The following is a 24,189-nucleotide window of genomic DNA, read 5'->3' on the forward strand; positions in this document are numbered from 1 at the left end:
GGGAATCAAACCCGGGTCTCCCACACCAAAGACATGTGTCATATCCACTGCACCATCACCACCATCATCAAGCATTCACACTAATAATAAAGAACCAAATAACAATAGTTGGAATGCTGCTGAATCAGCATTCCCACTAAATAGAGAGCATAAACAAACAAGATAATTTAAAAAGACTGGCATTCTCTCACCAATCTGCTCATTTCATACAAAATGTGTGTGTGTGTGTGTGTGTGTGTGTGTGTGTGTGATGTTCTGTTATGTTCATATTAAACTGTCTCTAGTTCAATTTGAAAAAAATTCCAAATTCCAAAAATGCTGACATGGTTACTAATTAGTGACCATGTTTGTAAACACATTGGGAAACTCTTTCATCTCGTGATGAGATCACTTTGATCAGTTAACGACCAGATCACCTGCTGTTTAACTGCCATCTGTGCCACACTGCAGCTATTCAGAGACACTGACAGCAAGCTCTCAAATAAAAAGGCTCAGACTGCCAAAACGATAAATGCTATCAGTCAAATTACCTCATCCTGAGCACCAGAAGGCCTTTGTGAACGTATTCATATAAAATGTATGTGGATAAACTTAAAAATGTGGGCATATCAGTGATTTAAAAAAATGGTTCGCTCTGCATTTCGCTCGGAAATGTGGGGGATGTTTAACTAAGCAGTGAATGGAGGAAGATTTGGAACTGTTGTCATTTGGAAGCTCACCGAGCCAAAAGTATGTCAATTCAATTCAATTTTATTTATAGTATCAAATCATAACACGAGTTATCTCGAGACACTTTACAGATAGAGTAGGTCTAGACCACACTATAATTTACAAAGCCCCAACAATTGTTTTAAACAAAAACAAAAAAGCAGTGCGACCAGTGCGACAGTGGCGAGGAAAAACTCCCTGTTGGGAGCAGCGCCAGCCCGAGGCATAAGCGAAATAAGCGGCTGCTTGGGGCCCCCAGGCCACCAGGGGGCCCCCAATCGAGTGTTGTTTTTTCTCCTTAACATTCGCCGATGGTCCCATCCATGGTCCCATCTGGGCTCCCGTAGTTCAGAATGGGCCCAGCCCTCCCCCCTCACGTTTGCCATGGAGATACACAAACAACATGGCAGCGACAGCGGCTAATATTAGTTATTTTCTTAACTAGCTAGTTGTTTCATTACTTACTTAACCGTAATCTCCGCCGAAATGACCGGCAGCACATGGTGCTCTTTACCCGGCTCAAAGTCACCTATTCTAGAAATACTGAACCACGAACTACCACTGACTTGACGGAGCGAGTATTGGACGGAGCACCATGGAGCACCGTCAGCTGTTGAGACCCGGTGTTGAGGAACTCTGTTGCAGCTCAACACATCTACTAGAACGCGCCATTAAGCCGCTGATACAACCGAGCTGTGATGGAGGTCTGTAGCAGCTTAAACAACTAGCAATCGCCGCTTTATAGCACGGAGCTCCTCTTCAATGTTTTTTTTTTTACCGCTAGTTACTACGAAGGAGCTTGCTACAGGTATGCTACACTCATGGCATGTTAATGTACGTTTCTCAGCAACAGGTGAAAACAGGAGCAAGTCAAACTACTAAACAACTAAAGTCAAAATGAATTGAACTTTTACTGAGGAACGAGAAGTGAATTACCTGTATGTGTGAAAACAGCTTTATCTCACGCATCCGTTTAGTTGTTGTTGAATATATAGCATAATTATATAATTTGTTGAATATATAGCATAATATCATTTTGTCATTCTTTTACGGAGGGCGCCCCCCCAATACAATGGTAGGGAAAACACTCAAATGAATTTGCATAAAATTGGCATGAATAATCATAATGGTATACATGTCCCGTGTGTGTGTGTGTGTGTGTGTGTGTGATCTTGTCATTTATTTGTCATCTACAGATTGATGTTAAGTAGGGGGGAAGAATCGATTTAAATCATGAATCAGATTTTTTGTGAAAAAAATCAGGGATTTTGTTTGAGGGCATATCGCCCAGCCCTACTTCCTACTAATACAGTGTATGTCCGGCAAACCCACAGCTGACAACCATGCAGCTAAACTAATTGATGTGGTTGCTAACTCTCCCAGAAGGGTGGACTTGGGACTCAGTCGGCTGATTCTTAACGTTTAATAAGCGGTTAACACGGGCGGGCTATCGGTCAGGACAAAAAAATCTAAATATGCATCCCTATCAGGATAAATAGAGAACATGAAGTCCTGTGGGATTGAACGTGTCGTTTGGCCCTGAAGCCCAAGTAGTTGTGTGAAGTCACTACCTTATTAAGTCAAAAAGCAAAAGGCTATGAATCTGAACAAATGTAGATATTGCCCTTCTCAAGCTGACCATCCCCAAAATGCACCAGAATACAGGAAATCACATCTATCACATTCAACATTTTCTGGGGGAGCACCCCCAGACCCCCCCCCGGTTTGCACCCAATTTTGCACAAATAGAGTAGGGGGGGAGGGTCCTTATGCATCTGTGCCCAGGGGGACAGTAGTTCATACTCTGTCACTGTATTAATACATAACCTCACTGTATTAATTTATAATGTAACATTATAGCATGACATTTGTGTCAATAATCGTCAAGCACAGGTGACTCCGCGTGGTGGGAGGGGGGGACCCCAAATCAAATTCTGCTTAGGGCCCCCAAAAGGCTCGGGCCGGCGCTGCTTGGGAAGAAACCTCGGACAGACCCAGGCTCTTGGTAGGCGGTGTCTGACGGTGCCGGTTGGGGATGCGATGAACAGTGGCGATAATAGTCACATTGATAATGGAACAGTGACTTCAAATGGTAGTCGTAGTAGTTCATGTCATATCAGGGCGCTGCAGGGCGTTACAGGATGTAGCGTGGCCCAGTAGAGCATGGATGGACGTAGCAGGAAGCAGCAGGGTTTAGCAGGACGCAGGATGACATTGCAGGGTACCGCTGAGCTCAGCAGGGAGTGCAGCAGGACCACGTCGACAGCTGCAACTACGATCTTGGTGCCAATGTTCTCCAAGGAAATACGCTGGGGGAAAAAACATAAGGACTCCGGGGAGTAAACTCCCCAGAAGCTAGGATTAATAACAAGCATTTCTGGAACGGGATGCACACAAATGGTAATAGAAAGGGAGAGGAAAGAGTCATATCGCATAACTGAGCACATCGGCTGAAACTAGACAAAAATAACTACGTTTTGATTACGAATTGTGCATGACAAGTAAATATTGTGGGCGTGGGAGCAATTTATAGAGAAGGGACAAAGATAATATTTTAAGGCTCCACACTCTAGTTCAGGGGTCATCAACTAAATTTTTTCAAGGGCCAGAATTTTTCTAAGCAGACATAAAATAAAATGAATTTATACCTAATACGCCTATTCTTGTTCGAAATGTTCACTTTCTTACTGAATTAATGCTATTTTTTTTACATGTATTAGTGTGAGCAAACTCCTAAAAAACATGGAAACTCCATAATGATAACTGGCTCTTTAACTAGAAAATGATCTCAGACTAGGAGGCAGTTCACTGAGGAGTGATGGTTAAAGTATGTGATTATGGAAACATTATTGTAGTATGCAGCGTCCTGATTGGTGGAAAATGCTTGCAGAAAGAAATGGCTGTTGTCAGGTAAACATGTCACTGTCAAAGAGGCTGAAGGGAAAAGTTGACATGGAAAAGCCAAAAGCCCAGCTTTAATGATGAATGACAAGAATGATAAGCAGGCTATGCACTCGTCATGTATGCCTCATTTGCAATGAAAGATGCTGTTGCAAAATAATACAACCAGAATCATCATCATCAAGAATGAAGAACTCGAACATAACGATCACGTCATTCACGTGCATATTAAGTAGCCACTTATAATACCTCCATAGATTTACCGCTCCAGTGGAGTTTTGTTTGTTCAGCCAGGAGTGAGGTTCACAAGAATTTGTCCAAATTTCCAGATTCCCGGCGAACTAAGATAAACAGTTAGACTAAACACAGACAGCTTTTGTTTTAGCTTGTTTGTTTGTTCGTTGGTAACTCTCTCTGTATCGTTCCCAGTCAGGTGCTGCGTGTTTTAACGCACACACATCCCGGCTCAGCTGTGTGTGTGTTTTAACGCACACACATCTCGGCTCAGCCGTGTGTGTGGAGCTCGGGCATTGCTGTACAGAATCCCGGCATGTGAATAGAGATGCAAATACAGGAGGTTGGGTTTTTGCTCTAAATGCTTGAAATGATAAATAACAGAATGCATTTTTTTCTCTTTACATTTTGTGAATTCATGATTATTCTGCAGGCCAGACTAAAAGCTTAGGCGGGCCGGATGTGGCCCGCGGGCCGCCAGTTGACGTTCACTGCTCTAGTTGATGACATCACTCAATCCTCAATCAATCAGCAATTCCCACTAATTATTACTTTAGGAGTTTGGCGTCCTCATCGTTCCTCATGCTCACGCACTGCAACTGGACATGATATGCAATTTTGTTGTACATTTAATGTAATTTATAAAATGTGATTCATAAAAAATATAGCACTTGATAGGGCAGTCTGAGGCAGGGTTCTCATTTAGGATCCTAGTTGCCTGAGGGTAAAAACTCCTGCTGAGCCTCTCAGTGCTGGCCTGGTGTATCCAGTACATTCTTTCTTATCTCAACAGGGAGAAAAGACGGTAACCCGGCCGGTTTGGATCTTCAGTGGTTCACCTAGCCGTTTTCTAGCCCTTGTGTTGTCCTTCGGGTCCCCGGGACCGATTCAGTTTATTTGACGTTTTTGCATTGGCCTGGCATTGAGCTTCGGGTCCCCCAGTGACCCTCGCGTACTATGTGATGTCATTTCATGTGAACTGGCAAGGGGGGGGTCCTAGAGACCCGTGCTGCGCTTGAATGCGTTTGGACAGGCTAATACAAAATGTAAATAAACTAACCAAGTCCCCATGACACGAAGGACAATACAAGGGCTAGCAGCGGCTGGTGTAATATCCTTTAGACAGGCTAGGGCACCCCCTATTGTGTGTTCAGCCAAACAAACCACTCTTTGCAGGGCTTGCGGTTCTGTTCGGTGCCTTTTCAGTACCAGGCAGTGATGTTCCCTGTCAGGATGCTTTCAATAATGCAGAAGTGGAAATTCCTCAGTATTTGAGGGGTATCCAGAATATCCTAAGGTGAAACAGTATCTGCCTTACCAGTGACTCAGGGGCTCCGCACACATAAGACCTTCGCTGATGTAAACACCAAGGGCTTGATATTAAGAGAGGTGTAGTTCCTTCCCTGTTTTTCTTCCAAAGTCTATCATTATCTCCATAGTCTTGCTTACATTCATGAGTAAGTTATTGGCCTGACACCAGTAGGTCAGGTCCTCTACTTCTTTCAGGTAGGTTGGTGGTAGGTGGCAGTTGTTTTAGGTTTGTGGTTGACATGGCACTGTCTGGTCTCATGGTCTCAAGAAACAACCACAGCATTATAGGAGCAACGTTCAGTCATGATATTTCATACCTTTCAGTAATATAATTTGGTTTAGTTTAGATAATTTGATATTATGAGAAGGAAATAAAATCAGAAAGAAACTTAAAATTATTATATACTGTCAATTGAATATATTTTTTGAAAACTTGAATTGAATTGAAAATATTTAATTGCGATTAATTGCATGATTGTCCATAGTTAACTTGCAATTAATCTCAAATTAATCACATATTGTATCTGTTCAAAATCTACTTTAAAAAGGATATTCTTCCAAGTTTTTAATGCTCTTATCAACATGAGAGCAGACAAATATTTAAATATTTATTATTATTGCAACAATCCAAAACAATGACAAATACTGTCTAGAATATTTTCCAGAATAACCTCAAAGGTAGTGTATGCTCAAAAAATATGCTGACAGCATACTATGGTAAACTCAAGCCAATCCAGCAACAACAGAAGAAGGTCCTGTGTTTTGGACTAGTGAATTTTTCTTGCATCTCCATGGTAAAACCAGCTTGTTTCATTTAAATGAGACATTGTCACAGAGTCACTGTCATAATGTTGTCATGACAGCAAGTCTTGTCTGTGATATCTTAATGACAAATACAATTGGTACCACTTTACTTGAGGTCAAATAATGTATTTGTTACACTGTCATAATGTGGTAATGACCGCAAGTCTTATCTATGATATCTCAATGACAAATAAAAATGTTACCACTTTACTTGAGGTCAAAGAATGTTTTCGTTACACTGTCATAATGTGGTAATGACAGCAAGTCTTATCTATGATACCTTAATGACAAATAAAAATGTTACCACTTTACTTGAGGTCAAAATATGTATTAGTTACACTGTCATAATGTTGTCCTGACAGCAAGTCTTATCCGTGATATCTTAATGACAAATAAAATTGGTACCACTTTACTTGAGGTCAAAATATTTATTAATTACACTGTCATAATGTTTTCATGACAGCAAGTCTTATCCATGATATCTTAATGACAAATAAAAATGTTACCACTTTACTTGAGGTCAAAGAATGTTTTCGTTACACTGTCATAATGTTGTCATGACAGCAAGTCCTATCAATGATATCTTAATGACAAATACAATTGGTACCACTACTTGAGGTCAAAATATTTATTAGTTACACTGTCATAACAGTGTCATGACACCCAGTTTTGTGAAATTTCCTGTCAGACATCTATCTGAAAAAGTGCTAGAATTGGTCTCAAATCTTGCACATCTAATTATAATAAGCATTAGGTCAAAATTTCATGAATACAAAAAGAGGTGAATTTCTGTTTATTTCAAGTTGTCATGACTTAAGCCCTATTCGCACGGGATAAGTATTACCTGGTGACCTCCAGTCATTTGTAATAATTGCGGAGGTTGTCTGTGATCTTAATCCCGTGCGAATCGGTCATATCTGTAAATGACCTACCATATTTCGCTGAAAACGGAGGTCCTGTGATAATATTAGTCCCGTGCGAATCGGCATCTCTGCTTTGTCCAGGGCTTTTTTGTTTTTTCAAGGTACCTATTTCCTTCTTTTGCGCCTTTTTATCCATCTTTGGCGAAGAATGGAGGGTGTGTTGGAGTGTTTTGACAGTGTTTTGGGTGCTGGGTCATGTTGCTATACATCATATACAATTTGCAGAAAGACAAAGATGAAAACCACAAGTGCGAAGACAAAAGAATGATTAGATGGCGATGGATGACATGTATAGCAGCATGTGGTAAATATATTTTTTATGTTTGTATCATACATCTAGAGATAACGACAAGACATCTCCAAGCCATAGCTTATCAAAAATAATGCACAATCAAGCGAGGGGGCTCACTTCATAATTAGAGGTTAATGTTACAAATAAATCAAGCGTAAAGCTTGAGCTAATAGATTTTAACCTGGTGAAATGTTCAGTTTTATCCATCTAACCGGACCCTGCTTGACACCACCCAGAGAAAAAAGTGAGAGAAAGAAAAAGGAGAGGTCGCAGTTCGGACGATGACTGACTACCCGGTTGAGATTGTGTGTGTGTGTGCGTGTGTGTCCTCGAGATCTTACCACACACAAACACACGTAGCAGAGCTACCCACACCCATGTTTCTACTGTTGCTTAATGTCAGTAAATTCGAGTAAAATCACAGGCTTCGCTTATCCCGTTCGAATGCGCCAGATGAAACTCAGACGTGGGTGGGTAATTTATAATTCACACGAGGTCCCTAGATAATACTTATTCCGTGCGAATAGGGCATCCTCTGGTAATGTCCTCCTGGTTAATGTCAAGTTGTCATTACAAAGACATCCCAAACTAATTTAATGTCAACTTGTCATGACCAAGACAACTTCTGGTAATGACACTTTGATTAATGTCAAGTTGTCATAATCAAGACAAGCCAAACAATGTCAACTTGTCATGACAAAAACCGAATGACACTTAATGACAGAAGTCATAAACGTTTATGACTTGTTTATAAGGTTTATGACACATTCATGACAGTGTCATGTCATAGTTATGACAGTGTCATGTCATGGTTATGTCAGTACTGTCAAGTAAAGTGTCACCAAAACTCCTTATAATGTCCCATTCTATTAAGTGGGATCAAAACAGCATGATACAAAAATATATTCAAACAAACAATAACTAAAATGTGAGAGAAACTGTGATGGCTCGGTGGCATATGCTCTAACAGCAGTTGCCTGGCCGCTGCAATCATGTTGCGTGCACTATTAGTGGTCATTGTGCTGACTTTATGTTCAATGTCCCACTGTCTGGCTACTTACAGAAAGTGCTCGGCGCACACGTCTTTACCGAATTACACTTAATGAGAACATTCAAAAAGAGTCCTTTATGTTTATGACAGATTTCATGTCATGATTATGACGGTGTCATGTCAGTCTTATGCACAACCGTTCAAATAAAGTGTTACCCTTTGTTGCCAAGTGATTGGTTATTATAATTACATGAGATGCCTACATAATGCTCACCATTTGCAAAAATTTGAAATAAGATTCCATGATAGTGCATCACAAAAGTGTGATACATGTGACACATCAGTTGCATTCTGTGAGGAATTTTGAAACAGCTGCAAAGGCTTGAGTGTGTGTCAGCATCAACTGCATTACTGCAATCCAGTTGCCACTTAAAATAACACCTTGGCAATGGGACATAGGCTGAATCACATTTCTCTGTCTTACCCCTAGCCCTTGTCCTTCTAAACAGATTGATAAGGGCTAAGGGTGAAAACATACCCCTGTGAAATGAGACGCCACTTGGTTACGGTTACGTCATCATAAATCATCGCTAGCTGCTATATCACCAAAACTTCACAAACTTCCAACTTCCAAGATGCAGACACACTGACCAGACGGCCGACCCTCGGCAGAAAAGGCAGTTGGGCTGATCAGTCTCCCAGAGTCAAAAAAGTGCCTCCGAACACACCAAAGCGACGAGACGCAATACGTTTCCATAACAGCAGGCGGCGCTAATCTGTATTGTCGCCAAAAAATGAAAACTGGCAGCTGATTGTCACGTGGGTCTTGTTTCTTCGGAAATTCAAAGACTTACGAGAATACAATCTCATATTGTACTAAAATAGTTCACCGAAACGTGTTTCTGAAAACATTTTTGCCGGACGCTGGAGAGCTCCGCAGCAATTCAGCACAATTCAGATTGTGCGGGACAGGAAGTCGAGCACAGAAACAAAATAAAACATCGCTTTTCTAAATAAAATATACCATGCTCACGGCAGACCATATTTCCCTGCACTACACCTTGAAAACACAGCACAGAATTGTTTCCCCTCTAGTCCTCTGGATGGAAACAAACTGTTGTTAGTTTTGTGGTTCTATTCTACCTGAATTTGTGAGATCTCGTGGGTCCTCGTGACTTCAGCTGTCAGGCATGGCTGCAGCCGTTCCGCAACAAATCCGGACCTGGTGGGTATTGACAGACGGCAGAGCACAGAGCCGTTCCGCAGCGGAGCCGTTCAACAACCAGTGGAAATTGGAGTTATGCACCGATATCAAACGAAATTCGCTGCTAATGGAGTTTAGTTAAAACTGTAGACATGCATGGAGTCCATTCAAGGCAGAGAAATGCGGGACTGTTGTGCAAATAAGCAATGTAACGTTAGCCTAGCAAACTAGCGATTTTTAAAAAAACGTTTCAATTAAGAACATGTTTGCAAATATATATGTACAGGACTGTGTAGAGCACAAAACAAGACTGTCGTAATTTTTAAATCAATTATTTAAGCCGAAAATACTTACATTTATGGACTTTCTGGTTGATTAGGCTGCCATTGTTGCTGGTTGGTGTATTCTGGGTACCCCTCAGTTTCAAATAAGCTTGTGACATTGTTTGGTTTTAAGGGGTATCTACCCCTTCCCCATAGCCCTACCCCTCGATCAAAACGAGAATTGGGATAACCCTTACTCTCACATGAACACGCAAAACTAAGGGGAAGGGGTAAGGGGAAGGGGTAAGACAGAGAAATGAGATTCAGTCATAGTCTGCAGTGTGGAGTCACTCTTTCACAGCAAGTTGTAGTTGTTAGAGGAATCTGTGAAAAGGCAGACAGCAGACCCTTGGGCCAAGGGTGAGACAGCGCATGCTGGCCCAGAGGGCTGGTCATCTCTGTCAAGGATAACCAAAGGGGGCAGTTGGCAAAGAGATCCACCTCTGCTCTGTTTAAGAGGTCGCAGATTGCGCGCAAAACCTCTGGGTGGAGGCACCACTCCCCTGGAGGAGGCTTGTCACAGGAGAGGAAGTTTGCCACCTGGTTTCTGTCTATATGGTGCCTTTGCACCCCTTCCGTTTCAATTCCTCCCCCCAGCCTTTGGGGCACGCCCACTCATTTATCATACACATTTAAAACGCTAAATCTATATGGACAAGGTAAATTTAGAGATGTCAAAGGGACATTTCAAATGTAAAATTGAAAAGATAAAATTTCAAATGGAAAATTTCAAATACCAAATGATAAAGTGCAAAGGCTAAAATAGAATTATTAGTTTTTTTTTATTTGAGATTTTCTATTTCCCATTTTGAGTTTCTTATTTGATGTTTCTCTTTTCTTGTTTCAATTGCCATTTTCAATGTCATCTTAATATCAATATCAGCAACATTAACAGTTGCCCGGTTACCCTTGGCAACCAAATTGTGACAATTGGCAACCTAATCATCACCCCTGGTTGATTTGAGTGGTGAGTGGCTTTCCATCTCTGTCTGCACTATTTTTCCCCAAAAAAGGACACAGAAATTTGTCAAAAAAAAAATAAAACCACAATGGACTTTTTTTTTTTTTTGGTTAACTAATAGAACTCCTACCTGATGTCATCACTGGTCTCATCTCTACATGATGCCATCGCCAACCTCATGTCTGTCTCATTCACTCCTTGCCTGTGTTCTTCTCCACTAAGACATATTGTCAAACAAACATTATGTAATAGATTTTTCATTAGTTTTTCCATACTAATAATATTAAGAAATGAATCTGTTGGTATCAAGTGGCTCCCCCTACACTTCCACCTAATGTTAGACCTACCTGTTGCCTTCCCCATGTCTTTCCAGATCCACCATCCTTACACCTGAATGAAATGAACTCACTGTTAAATATAGCAGCCTAAATTCAATTCTTAAATCAGCTTAGTGATGGCATCAGATAAGACAACTATTATGCAGTAAGGTTGTGCTGCTGTTGAAATTACATTCACATCTTGTATTTTAAATATATATATTTATTTTTCTTCTTGTCATTTATTGTGCATACTACCTTGTATTTACCTTAATAAAATTGAGATATGTCATGCATGGGATTGGTACCATAGCGTTTAACCAAAATGTAAATGTGGCTATCAGCAACATTGGTTTGCATTAAGTTAGCAAACACTAGCCAGTATGTTAACATGAATATTTGCAAGCCTCCAAGTTTGGTGGCAAATCTATGCATGATTCCATGGTAAACCAGAGTTATTGCATTAGTTATGTTTTCCAGATTCTTGTCATTTATTGTACATGCTACTATGTATTTTCCAGTTTTCAGCTCAGTTTTGCATATTCTAAGCTAGCCGTAAACCCCCATTTGGCTGCTACATTCCCAGTATTAGCAAACGCTAGCTAGTCTGTTAACATGAATATTTGCAAGCCTCCAAGCACAGACGTCACACTTTAAATCCTACCTTTTGCCTTTCACCATCCACTTATTTAACTGTCATCTCCTTTTCCCTGTTTCTTTTTCTATTTTTAGCCCCCAACAGCTGTTTTGCTTTATCCTTATTTTTCCGTAGACCACAACTCACTACTGCTCGGCGCTCACAGTGGCCACTCGCTCCCCACCCCCTGCTCCCTGCTCCCTCTTATATGTCAGCATTCTATGATGGAATCTTATGAGACAGGGTGTCTACTCTAGCCTGTTAGTCCTCTAAAATGTCATGTAATAACATTGAGGAAATGCAGAAATGATTTAGAAACGAAAGAAAATACCCAAAAAATTATTATTTTTATTTTTGTTTGTTATTATGTTTTACCATCACTTTGGCGCCCCCCATGGTGCTGCGCCCCTATGCGCCGCATATAGTGCATACCCACTTTTTGCGCCACTGTTCATACCACTGTTCATTCCTTTTCCTCTCCACTCTACAGGACATCGCTCTCTCTTCCAGTGAATGTTTGTGTGTGTGTCACTCTGTCTGTCTGTCTGTCCGTCAGTCCTTCTCTCATTGTGCCTGATCACGTGTCTTGCTTTTGCTGTAGACACAGCTGAGAATACAAGACAGCCAAAATCACCATAAACCTGGATGTTTCCATCCATCTGCACTGTGGCCCTCCTGTATGTGCTTACCTGCCTGGCTTGACACAATCGCTCACGGAAGAAATAGAGGAGACGCCGAAAACAATTGCTGTAGCATGCGGACTGGCGTGGCCGCTCCGCTCCTGATCGCAGCCGGTGTGGTTGGACAGATTGGATAACGTGCGCTGAAATGAAAATAGCTCTGCTTCGAGGCTATTTGTGGTGCTTTCGGGTGCTGTGTGTTTTCCAGCATACTTTAGAAGAGCACACCAAATTGTAGTACGAGTGAATACATACCCCGGCCATGCAAAGCTGACTATGTCTAACAGCATTAAGACATTGGACAAGTTAGCAGCTGGTTAGCCAGTAATAACAACAATAATTAAATAATATTATAACGGCCCATCTGCCTCAACATTTTTATGCTTAAATAAATCAAATTATGATAATTTCAAATTATGGACGATTTTGACCACTTTCAGCGGTTGTACTTTAACCAACTACTCCTACAGATTTGAACCGATTGAGAAAATTGGTCAGTATAATCTAACGACCTTCACAAAGCTAAATTGTGAAGCATTTTAGCGCACGGCAAACAGTGTTGGTGGGGCATGTCGTTGACTTTTCATTTTTCGCCATGAAACAGGAAGCAGTTAGTAACTAGACTTTACATTTTCCAATCTGCCCCAAACTGTTCAGGGTTGATAATGGCCCTGGCCTGAATACATCTACATATCAATATTGAGATATAATCATAGTGCCCCCTACTGGCAACAGGAAGTTACAGTCATTACACTTTGATGTCCTCTTCTTAGGTGGTTGACCAGATCCACCTCAAAAGTGTCCAGGAAAGCCTTAAGACCTTGATGATGCTTCAATTTGAAGATTGTGAATTTAGTCAACGGGCGTTGCCGTGGCGGCACAGCAAACTTTGATGTTACATCATGAAACAGAAAGTTGTTATAACTTGAACATACATTGTCTGATTTGCCCCAAATCTTTCATAAGTGATGTTAGTCCAGGCCTGAAGTGATCTACATGGATCTCAGGCTTAATTATGGTAAATTGGCTGAATAGCGCACCCTACAAAATTTTTAAAAAGGAGCCCCTGCAGTGCTTTTCACCTAGACGTGTGAGATTTGGTATGCATATGTATCATGTCCAAACTTGCAAAAAAGCCTCTTGGAGCCCTAAAGCCAACAGGATGTCACCTATATGAATGTACAAATTATGGATGATTTTGACCATTTGCAGACTACTTTAACATGATTCTCCAACATATTTAAACCGCTCGACTTAAAATTGGGCAGTTAAACCAGAAGACCTTCAAAAAGCTAAGTTACGAAGCTTTTGCACTTGTGTCCAACAGTGTTGGCGTGGCTAGGTGTCAAATTACCATATAACGCAGCAAAACAGGTAGTTGTTTGTAACTTGAGTGTACATTGTCCGATCCGCCCCAAATTTTTTATGCGTAATTAGAGACCAGGACGGAGGGCATCTACAAGTCTATAATGAGTTATAGTCATAGCGCCATATATTATATTGTGCACAATTTAAAACATGTAATTTCCAATGCACTCCATGGAGGGAATTCAGTGATGTAACAGTAACACTCTTTAGATAATACTAACAGTCTGTCTTTAGTGCAGTGCTTTTAGTTTTAGCATAACTTGTAGAACTTAGTGACACTGGGATGTTTTGGTGTATGTCAAACAGACCAAAACATGCTAAGATTTATAGGAACAAATACAACTACACACACATAAGTGCACACATTCTTATACCACAGAAGGATATTGACATTCATTTGCGTTTCTAGTGAGTCAACTCTAGTATGTGTGAAGAGTGCCCTGTTATCAGCGGATCCTATCATTAGACATCCTCTGATTGTCTTCTCGCGCTGACGCCTTCTTCCTTTGAACCAATAGGAAACCCTCTTTCCCCTCGACCTTGAGGAGCAACCACCCAAAAATAATCTGCACAATGTATGTGTGTGTGTGTGTGTGTGTGTGTGTAAAGAGCCTCTATTTTCTGATATTGCAGCTTCCTTTTCAAATCATACCATATTTGAGAAACATCTCATGATCAAGACAACAAAGATAACATAAAAAACAAGAGAAATATAGAAATATATATTTATATTATATATAAAAACATAAAAGTTACATTTGTCTTCAATTAGGTCTTTAACCAAAATGCCAAATGCCAAAATGCCTTTTCTTTGTCATTTAACATACAATCACATGAATAAAAAAATGAAACCATATGAACCTTTCAGGAAAAAGAGCTGGGATCTCTTGTACCAAGTCCAAAACCTTGGCGCCAGGAAAACAGTACGTTGCAGCCATTTTTGATTTAATATTTCTGACTATGGAATCGTTGATAATCAATGAAGCGGGGGCTTGAGGGTCTGAACTCGAGAGCGAATTACCGGACGTCAATAAATACAGAAACAAAATATGTACATTTAACTAACGAAATAATTTGCGTCAACGTGTCTTTAACTGTCTATGCGCGTCACGCATAGAAATCTAAAAATAACATTGCTGCCTCCAGCAACAGCAGAAGTATGGATTTCTCGCAAGTTCAACAACAGTGTGGGAGTATTTTACTCTTAATGCCAACAACAATAAAGTGCTAGTCTGTAGATTTTGTAAAATGATCCCTGAGTCAGGATAACAGCAACAAAACACTGTTCTGCTAACCTATGCCTCTCCAGCTTCTTCCGTAGCTCACGCATATACAGTATGTCCTGCACTGAAAAATTGCACTTTTTTACTGTTTTTTTATTTTTAAGTTTTTTATTTCTGTATTCCTCCTGAAAGTGACTTGAAATGTGAATTTATTTTATTGTTGGATTTATTTGATCGTCTGATTTCATATGTTGCTAAAATTGTACTTTTTTTACTGTAAGATTAAAGAGAGAAGAACTTTGATGTTAAACAAGAGCTTATTCATTATTTTACCTACTCTGTTAACTTTAAGTTTTTATTTTTGTATTCCTCCTGAAAGTGACTTTATTTTGTTGTTGGATTGATAGCCTACATCAGGTTGCACTACAAATTCATTTTATTTGAACAGTGCAGTGTTAAACAATTTTAATAAATAGAGATTAGAACCTTATTGAAATTTGTTTTGTGTAAATTGTTAATAATTGAGCAATTGAAAAATGTATCGTTAGACTAATCAAAAAAATAATTGCTAGATTAATCGTTTAAAAAATAATTCAGAACATTCAGAAGGAAAAAGAGACTGTATGGATTAGTGCAGGAAGTTGAGGGATGTGCAAAAGTTCAGGATATATAAAAGTAAATATTACTAGCACTAATTAATGGGGAAACTGCATAGTAAAGTGTATATCTTAATTATCTGTGCATTTTTTTTAAGATAATTTTTTGGGCATTTTAGGCCTTTATTAGATATAGGACAGCTGAAGACAAAGGGAAGAGAGACGGGGAATGAGTAAAGGGCTGCAGTAGTAAACCTCTATATATGGGACGCCTGCTACCCAGGCGCCCTTCTGTGAATTTTTAGTAGATTTATTTCTTTTTGTATATGTGCATTTTATTTGGCATTCTTAGCACACAATTTGTGTTCGGTCTAGTAAACTGGAACTATAATTTGGGAAGTTTGGACAAATATGAAACCTATCACAATCCTCCCAAATTATTGTCTTAGTTAACTGGACCAGTAACTATATATTGTAGGGTCAAAAACATGCTCAATGTTGTTTTTTGCCCCCAACTGCTCCTTCCAGGCAGCGCTGCGACCGCTGCCTTCAAGGCACCTAACCCTTTAACCTTAACCCTAACCCTAACCATAACCAGTGTCTTCCAGCACTGCCTGGAAGGCACCGTTGGGGGCAAAAAACACAGATAAACCAAAAACACTGAGGTGTCCTCTCCCTGTTGTTTCATGAATGTAATACTCAACAATGTGTTAAAGTTGTTACAGTGCTGCACAGAGCAGAGCTGTTTCACTACAGCTGCAAAAACTGACAACATTAACACACACAATTCAGGACTTTGCTCTGGCTGTGTTTGTGTAAGGAAAACCTGAGAAAATAGATAGAAAGTTTGACATTTGTTGGTCTGAAATTCTGGAACAGCCTGAGTTAATAATCAGGATGCTGATGGCGATGAAGAAACAGCTGCAATTGACGGAGCAGGGTTGCTGCTGGTTGATATATTAAATATATTGATTTAATGTTATATATGGTTATATATTATCTTCACTGGTTTCGGATACAATGAGATTACTGTCATTGAATGGGATTATAGCTTTTTGTGGAAGGATTCACACTCATGTCTATGTATGTCTTTGAGCCACGAAGCCTTTACATCAGGGATCTTCAACAGGGGGTCCGGGATCCCTCGGGGGTCCTCAGAGTCACTCCAGGGGGGCCTCCAAATAATTCTTTTTTTTTTTGATTATTTTTGGGAGATTTTCCCTTTATTTGGAAGTGGATAGACATGAACGGGGGAAAGAGTGGGGGATGACACGCAGTAATGTAGTCACTAAGGTAGCCATCCACAGATACAGTTCATCCCAAAGGATTGACTGTTCCACATGTGTGTTTAACATTAAAACATGATTTATAAAAGCATGTTATAGGTAATGTTCACACACACACACACACACACACACACACACACACACACACACACACACACACACACACACACACACACACACACACACTTTAAAATGTATCTTTCTGTAATTGTTTCTCTAAATTTAAAGGTGCTTAAAGTGAACAAGGGCTGTTACAATCATTAACTTTATTTGACGATTAATTGTCATTCAAATAATTGTGATGAACGATTTAATTGAGTTACAATGCTAAGCTACCCTGGGCTCGTATAACAAAGACACACAGCTGCTCCTTTTCCCTGCGTGAGGGGTTTGTGCTGTTGTAAACTGACTCACCCAGCCACCGTGTTGTTTAGCGTTCTCGTTCTGGAGCCGGGCCTGCTGGCGTCGTTCATCAGGAGGGACGGCCTCCTCTTGTGCTCCGAGTAGCTCTAGCTTCTCTCGTTGACTTCTCTGTGAGCCCGCTCCTTGGTGTGTTATAGTTCAGGTTGAGAGAGGTGGATGTGCTCAGAGCAGACAGCTGTCGGCGAGCCTGTATCGATATATAAATACCATGATTTCTCTGTGTGCCATGTAAACATCATATCCTAAATATGAGCAAAAACGGGATTGCCTCATAACCACGTTATTCATGTCCATGTTAACACCCATGATTAAAAAAATTAGAGAGTAAAGAGTTTTTAGCTTAGAATTGATATCATGATTCTCTGCCATGATTTCTTTCTCACAAAGTGTAATATTTATTGCACACATGAACCATGACAATCAAAACAAATTGGCAGTACCAAACATAGATTTCTTTTTGGCACCTATAGCACATTGCACATCACCACAAGCCTGTAAACATGGAGGCTTCAATGACTAAAGAAAATAAAGTACATACTGGCCATTTAAGTACAGTAGGCTAACAAAAATAGTGACATCTAACACATTGAACTAAATATGGCCCTGATACAGGCTCTATCTGAACTCCTTGAACATGTCTTTACATAATTAAAACATCAATGTCAATCAGCATGCTGCAGCTACAGCTTCAGTCTCTAGAGAAATGGAGTTTGTCAATTGCCGATTTAAGTACATTATCAAAAACAGAATGATTTCTTTCTTTAACTGCTTGCCTTTCATGTCTTCAGCTGTCCTATCAAAATAAAGGCCAAAAAGGAAACGCGAACAGGGTGAATCGAGATCGCGATTTTATAACGATTAATCGTGCAGGCCTATTGGGAGGCTAACTTCCTTTGTTTCATCATCTTATTTTTTCTCAATCCCTTTGCATGTGTTTGCCATTACCGACTGTCTGGAATTCATGGATGTTTTACTGTGCTTCATCTGATCAGTGTGTCTCTCCCAACAGATGAGATTATGCAGCAGGAGATCAGGCCCCTGCTATCTGTGGACATCATAGAGCAGCTTCATCGCCAGTTTGCCTTGCTCTCAGGTATGAAACAAGACTTTACTGTCCTGCCTGAGTTGCATTGGCACAGAGATTTTGTAGGTCAAAGGTTAAATTTCCAGGTCACTGTGACTGTAATCTGAAATGCTACTACTGCATGCAGGACCCTAATTTTGAAATACCCTGAACCGGATGTTGTATTGTGGACTGGCGGATAATAAAAGTAAGCTAACTAAAAACCTTACTAAAGATCTGAGTGTACCTGGAATCGTTGAATAGATAGAGAGTCACAAAATGATGTTAGAGTACATAGGTAGACTACAAATCCCCTTTGCAAAATAATAATAACAAAATGGAGTCTCTACCACGGGAAACTGCTTAGTCACTGTCCGGAGCTAATGCTAGATAAGGCCATTGACATAGCCCGGTCCTACGAGGTAGCACAGGTGCAGCTAAAGGCTATGGCTACTGACAACCATGAAGTGCATACAGTACACTGCAAGATCTGGAAACCAGGCCCAGCTAAACATGCAGGTGGGCACCACAATAAGCACACAGAATGCCCAGCAAAGGGGAAACAGTGTGTAAATTGCCAGTAATGCAATCACTTTGCTAGAACTGTAAATCAAGGCCCCATACTCCAAACAGAACAGGACATAGACATAAACTCACTGTTGAACAAGAGGATGAGGATTTCAACTCAGACTTTGTGGATGCTGTCACATCAGAATTGGAGGAGGACGCAGATGTACATGCAGACATAGAACAGGGACCACAGAAAGGCAGAATTGACAAACGAGCGTGATACCTGCTAAAGACTTTGATGCAAACCACTGCTGAAAGTCAAATGTAAACTATTTGCCTATTGGGAGTCACCCACTGAAAGTGAAAGGTTATTGCAAACTGGAAAGTTAATACAAGTACAAGTCAATAACAGCAAAGTTTCACATCAAAGACTGCAAAGGCCCAACTCTCCTAGGGTACAAAGCGGGTAAAGCTCTGGGACTGATCAAGGTGGGATATGCACTCACCAACGCCAGCAAGAAAGAGTGTGTCACAAGGTTTGCGCGACTTTTAACAAGTGTTGAATGTATTTCTCTACTGGGGAGTTTTGCCAACCCAAAACAACATCCAGACAGAGATTTGGCTTTTTAAAACAAATTTTTAAATTTATTAATTATGGTTTAGTAATGCCTATTCAGTATTGTTATACATTCATTACGTGTTAGTCAAGGTGCATATGTTCTCAACTTTACAATAAGGCTATCAAACAGCATTAATAACTGTTTAATTATGGTTTAGTAATACTTATTCAGTATTATTATACATTAAAGGGGTGATAGAATGCAAAACCGATTTTCAAATCGTCATAGTTGAAAAACGACAGTTTGAATGGTAAATAGGACATACTTAGAACCTCAAAATTCCATTGACACCTCTTTCGTCTGCAAATCTCACAATTTGAAACTGCCTCTGAAAACGGGCGAATCTGAACAAAGCTAAAAGTTGACGACAACATCCCAAATCCTCCTCATTTGGCTCTACCTTCTATCTTTGTAACGCCCCAAAATTTACATAGGCCACTAACTGATCTGAGGTCAGTTAGTCTTCTAAATCTCGTTCACGCACATATCAGAAATTTTATACATTGTTCATCTGCTGTTGCATTACTAAATTCACTTCTGAGACTTTTATGCGAGAAATCAACTATATAAAGCTCAAATATGGGCCGTTTTACAAAAATTGATGGCTAATTGCAAATTTAGTACGACAACTGTGGAGTTCAGGAGCTCCACAGTTTGCTGTGACAGCGGCGCAGTGCCTGCCCAGATCGCTGACTTTCTGCCTGGACTGTCCGACCCCGCTGCACGCTGGCTGGAGCTCTCTCAGGAGATACGGAATACTAGCCCAGAGAAAAGGAGTAGATATCGGACAATCGAGCGGGACATGTGGATTTAAATCAGTGGCGCAGTGGACTCGCAATGGGCGGTGTGCAACAGCTGCCTGCCGGCAGCGGTTCATGGTATGTTAACTTTTTTTTCCAACATGAATTCTCAGCGAACAGTGCCGAAAGCATAGGTGTGTGTATGTGCGCGACACAGGAGGATGAATAGACTGTAACGAAACTCTGAATCTGGTGCTTTGTACAGTAAGATTAGTTGATGAGTTTATGTGTCGGGGACTCGGGGCAGAAATCAAGTTTGAAGCCTGGCATAGCGGGCTTGCCTGGACATGTCTGTAGTTTGGAACGCTAACTGTACGTACACACCGCTGCCGACTTGAGCTGCAAATAAGCTCTGGCCGCCCTGTCAAGGACGCCTGTCAAAAAGTACGGGGAAGCTTTTTGACGCTTTGGGCGCTGTGACGTGGCAGCATTCTTCGATCATGTTCAACACACGATTGAGGAAAAAGCACAAGCAGCCACTGCACGGCCAATCCATTGACACTAGAAACCTTTTATAAATTACATATATAATGACAAAATTTGTATTGGTTGTTGGTCGCAGCGGTGTCTGTTAGCAGTTAACTCGCTCGTTAGCCGCTGAACCGCAGCAGAATGCAGGCAGAGCGAGCAGCCGCCAGCTGTTGATCCGTGCAGGACTTCACTGTGAGCGGCCTGTTTAGAGACGATATGACCGGCAGGTAACGTTAACTGGTCCCTATACGCAAACAACATCATATCATAAATGATAGGGGACCCAGCAACGGAGATGATGAACTTTTCCTCCATTTTCTTGGAACTAATGTTTTTGTAGGAACGAAAGTTTATATTGTATGTTTCTCCGGAATCAGCCAGCATGAAGGACGTCTATATTCCGATTGGTTGCTGGCGTTTGCCGCTGCTTGCCACTGAACCGCGTCATAGCTCATTACCATAAAGTTGACATACTTTCAACTTTCTGATTGACGCTCTGGTCGCTCAAAACACCCAAAACGCGACGCCGACAGATTTGCTGCTTCTTGCAGCTGAGAGAAGCCAGCTTCCATTGAAAATGAATGACTTCCGGTATCTTTAGAAGCTCAAGTTGGCGGCGGTGTGTACGTACAGTAACGGACAGTCTGAAGAAAGCTGCTGCAGACCATATAAGGCAGAAAAGCTCTCGTTTCAGTCCAGTCCCATTTAACAGGGTAGCATTAGGGCAAAAAAAACAGCAAAAGAGACATTTTCAGCACAACCAATGTTACATACCCTATTAGGAGACCAAGAACAGCATGAAATACCGTATATATAACCATTCTATCACCCCTTTAATCAAGTGACCATTTAAGGTTAAGTAATGCTTATATAGCATGCACAATAATTTATATAGGTTGGGCTTTAAGTTAATGTCTACATGAAGACATAGGAAGAAGCAAACCTCTGCATGGAGACTATGGAGTCTTATCACTGATCTCACCCTCTACCAAAAGTAAGTCATATATTGGAGGATGGACAGATATAGTGGACAAAGGTATGTGGACAACCATAACCCGTAAATAAACAATAAAAACAGTTTTCTCATAATGACATGGCTTGGCTGTGAATCTTAAGACACATGCTATCAAACATCTTTTATGTTATGTATTAGGAAATACCATAATTAACATCAACTAAGGGTTTAGTTATTATCAAGAGACGTTTGTTAACATTTACCTAGTGATGCTTTTTACTGTAATAACTAATGTAAATAGTATCTTACAAACCATTGAACAATGAATCAATCAATACCTTAACAACATTTGTAAATTATAGTTTTTCATTTGTATATTTCCAGTTTAGGCTTTTTAGTACATTAACTAATGTTAAAATATACACCTTAGTTAAATGTTATTAATAATTAGGTATGGGTTGTTAATGCATTCACTAATGGTAAAATATACACCTTAGTTAACCATTATTAACAGTTAGTCAAGGCTTCTTACTGCATTAACTAATGGTAAAATAGACACCTTAGTTAACTGTGATTAACAGTTAGTTAAGGCATTAACTAATGGTAAATAATGCATCAATTAATACCTTAGTTAACATGAGCATTGTTAATAAATGTTTATTAGACAACTTATTCAACTGTTAATAACAGTTAAGTAAGGGTTAATGCCCGAGGTGTCCATTGTCAGGTATTAATGGACGACGGCGAGGCGTGCGCGTCGGACAGTTGCCTCCGCCAAAGTCCATTAATACCTGACAATGGACACCTCGAAGGGCATTAACCCGCTTATACCATGGTCACTTCCCAAATAACATATTTTTAAAACATTAGTTCATATTTTAATTAGTTTTACAATCGAAATCTAAAGTTTATCCAAACAATAACTCTATTTCCCTGGTTACGCCTGACGGTTTGACTAATACCTGGAACAATCATTCCCATCCATCAGGTTCTTATGCAATGTAAACGTTGTTCTCTCCACCAGGAATTAGGAAGAACCTTAGATACGACTTGCCTCCCTTAGCAACCGGAGATAGAACCCTTCAGTTTAGCTACGAGCCAGAAAGCTAACGCTATGCTAGCAAGATCCAAAGTCAATAACATTGTGTACAGTTGGCAATCAGTAAAAATAATTTGACAGTATGTTGAACAACAATACAAGCTAGCTATCCAGCCATGTCATTGTCCCCAAAACAATATAACGACTTTTACGAAGAATTTGATCCGCGATGTGTAACGTTACTGTCGGCTGCAGCAGCGCAGCCTGAAGCAGCGATGTGAACAGTGAACGGGATGTGAGATAACGTTATTCGCTGTGAAACTGAGTCAGTCCAGAGGGCTGACTCAGTTTCACTTACTTCTTGCAGCCTGTGTATTTTAGCGCCATCCTGTGGTGTTCAGAGGACGATTTGGAAATAATAAATCCACATTTCCTTTTTGATTTAATGTAGCGCATTCATATAGAACAGTAAACAGTCAGTTTCACCGAACTCCTTTAGTAGGTGTCCTATATCACTTTTTAATGGACACCCTGCAGCCAATCAGAATCGAGTATTCACCCAGACCATGGTATAACACTTTTTAATGGACACCCTGCAGCCAATCAGAATCGAGTATTCACCCAGACCATGGTATAACACTTATTAATGCATTAACTAATGTTAATTAACGTACCCTTATTGTAAAGTGTTACCGATTAAATATATATCAAATTTGTATGACCTATTTCACATAAAAGTAGTCAGAAACTTCACCAACTTCCAAGTCGTATTTCATGAATGCTTAAGTCTGATTTCATAAATCCTTGAGTCCGAGGCCAAGTCCAAGTCATCAGTGCACAAGTCCAAGTTGAGTCACAAGTCCAGAGAAAAGTGACTTGAGTCTGACTCAAGTCCAAATCCCTTGTCAGTTGCTTCTATTCTTCTGTTATTCTCTTTATTCCTTGGGCCCCAGAGTGTTTTGGTCTGTTTGATATGATAAAGCGACAGCGTTATAGTATATTTGGCTACTGATGTTAAGCGATTTATGTTTTATGTTGATGGTCAGTGTGTCACTCACTACTTCAGATACTGTAACTTGCCGATCCCCCACTTTCAGTTATGTCAGAGTGTTAGGTGTGCCCCTATGGATGGAAGGCGCCCCTAGCATTCGTCTATACTGCCTATACATAGGGCCGGCCCTAAAAAGGCAGCTGCTCAACAAACAGCTGGGACAACAGAGAGACCTTGGGGGTGTGTGGAGCTGACATTTTTTACATCCTACGATGTGAATTAAGGATTTATTTTAACAAAAAAAAGAATTGATGATTGTTAGAACAGTGGAAAGACTTTCTAAGGCGGATTTGGTGAATTTTATTTGGTTTCTGTACAATTTGTGTGTTATATGATGAGATTAGTAATGTTCAATTCAATTCAATTTTATTTATAGTATCAAATCATAACAGAGTTATCTCGAGACACTCGAGAGTAGGTCTAGACCACACTCTATAAATTCCAAAACCCCAACAATTACAGTAATTCCCTCAAGAGCAAGCATTAGCAGTGGCTATT

The 24,189-nt window shown here is 40.3% G+C and overlaps 1 protein-coding gene across 7 annotated transcripts in view; it reads left to right on the forward strand.

Annotated features, from left to right (window-relative positions):
* mcf2l2 (MCF.2 cell line derived transforming sequence-like 2) overlaps nucleotides 1-24,189 on the forward strand; it is a 376,220-nt gene that overhangs the window by 54,123 nt on the left and 297,908 nt on the right. For all 7 annotated transcript variants that reach the window (XM_039810745.1, XM_039810749.1, XM_039810748.1 and 4 more), the window contains exon 2: nucleotides 18,192-18,275. In XM_039810745.1, coding sequence (XP_039666679.1) covers nucleotides 18,192-18,275 — 84 coding nt within the window. The remainder of the gene's footprint in view (nucleotides 1-18,191; nucleotides 18,276-24,189) is intronic.

This window comes from Perca fluviatilis, chromosome 9, assembly GCF_010015445.1.
Source record: "Perca fluviatilis chromosome 9, GENO_Pfluv_1.0, whole genome shotgun sequence".
In the NCBI taxonomy this organism is placed as follows: Eukaryota; Metazoa; Chordata; class Actinopteri; order Perciformes; family Percidae; genus Perca; species Perca fluviatilis.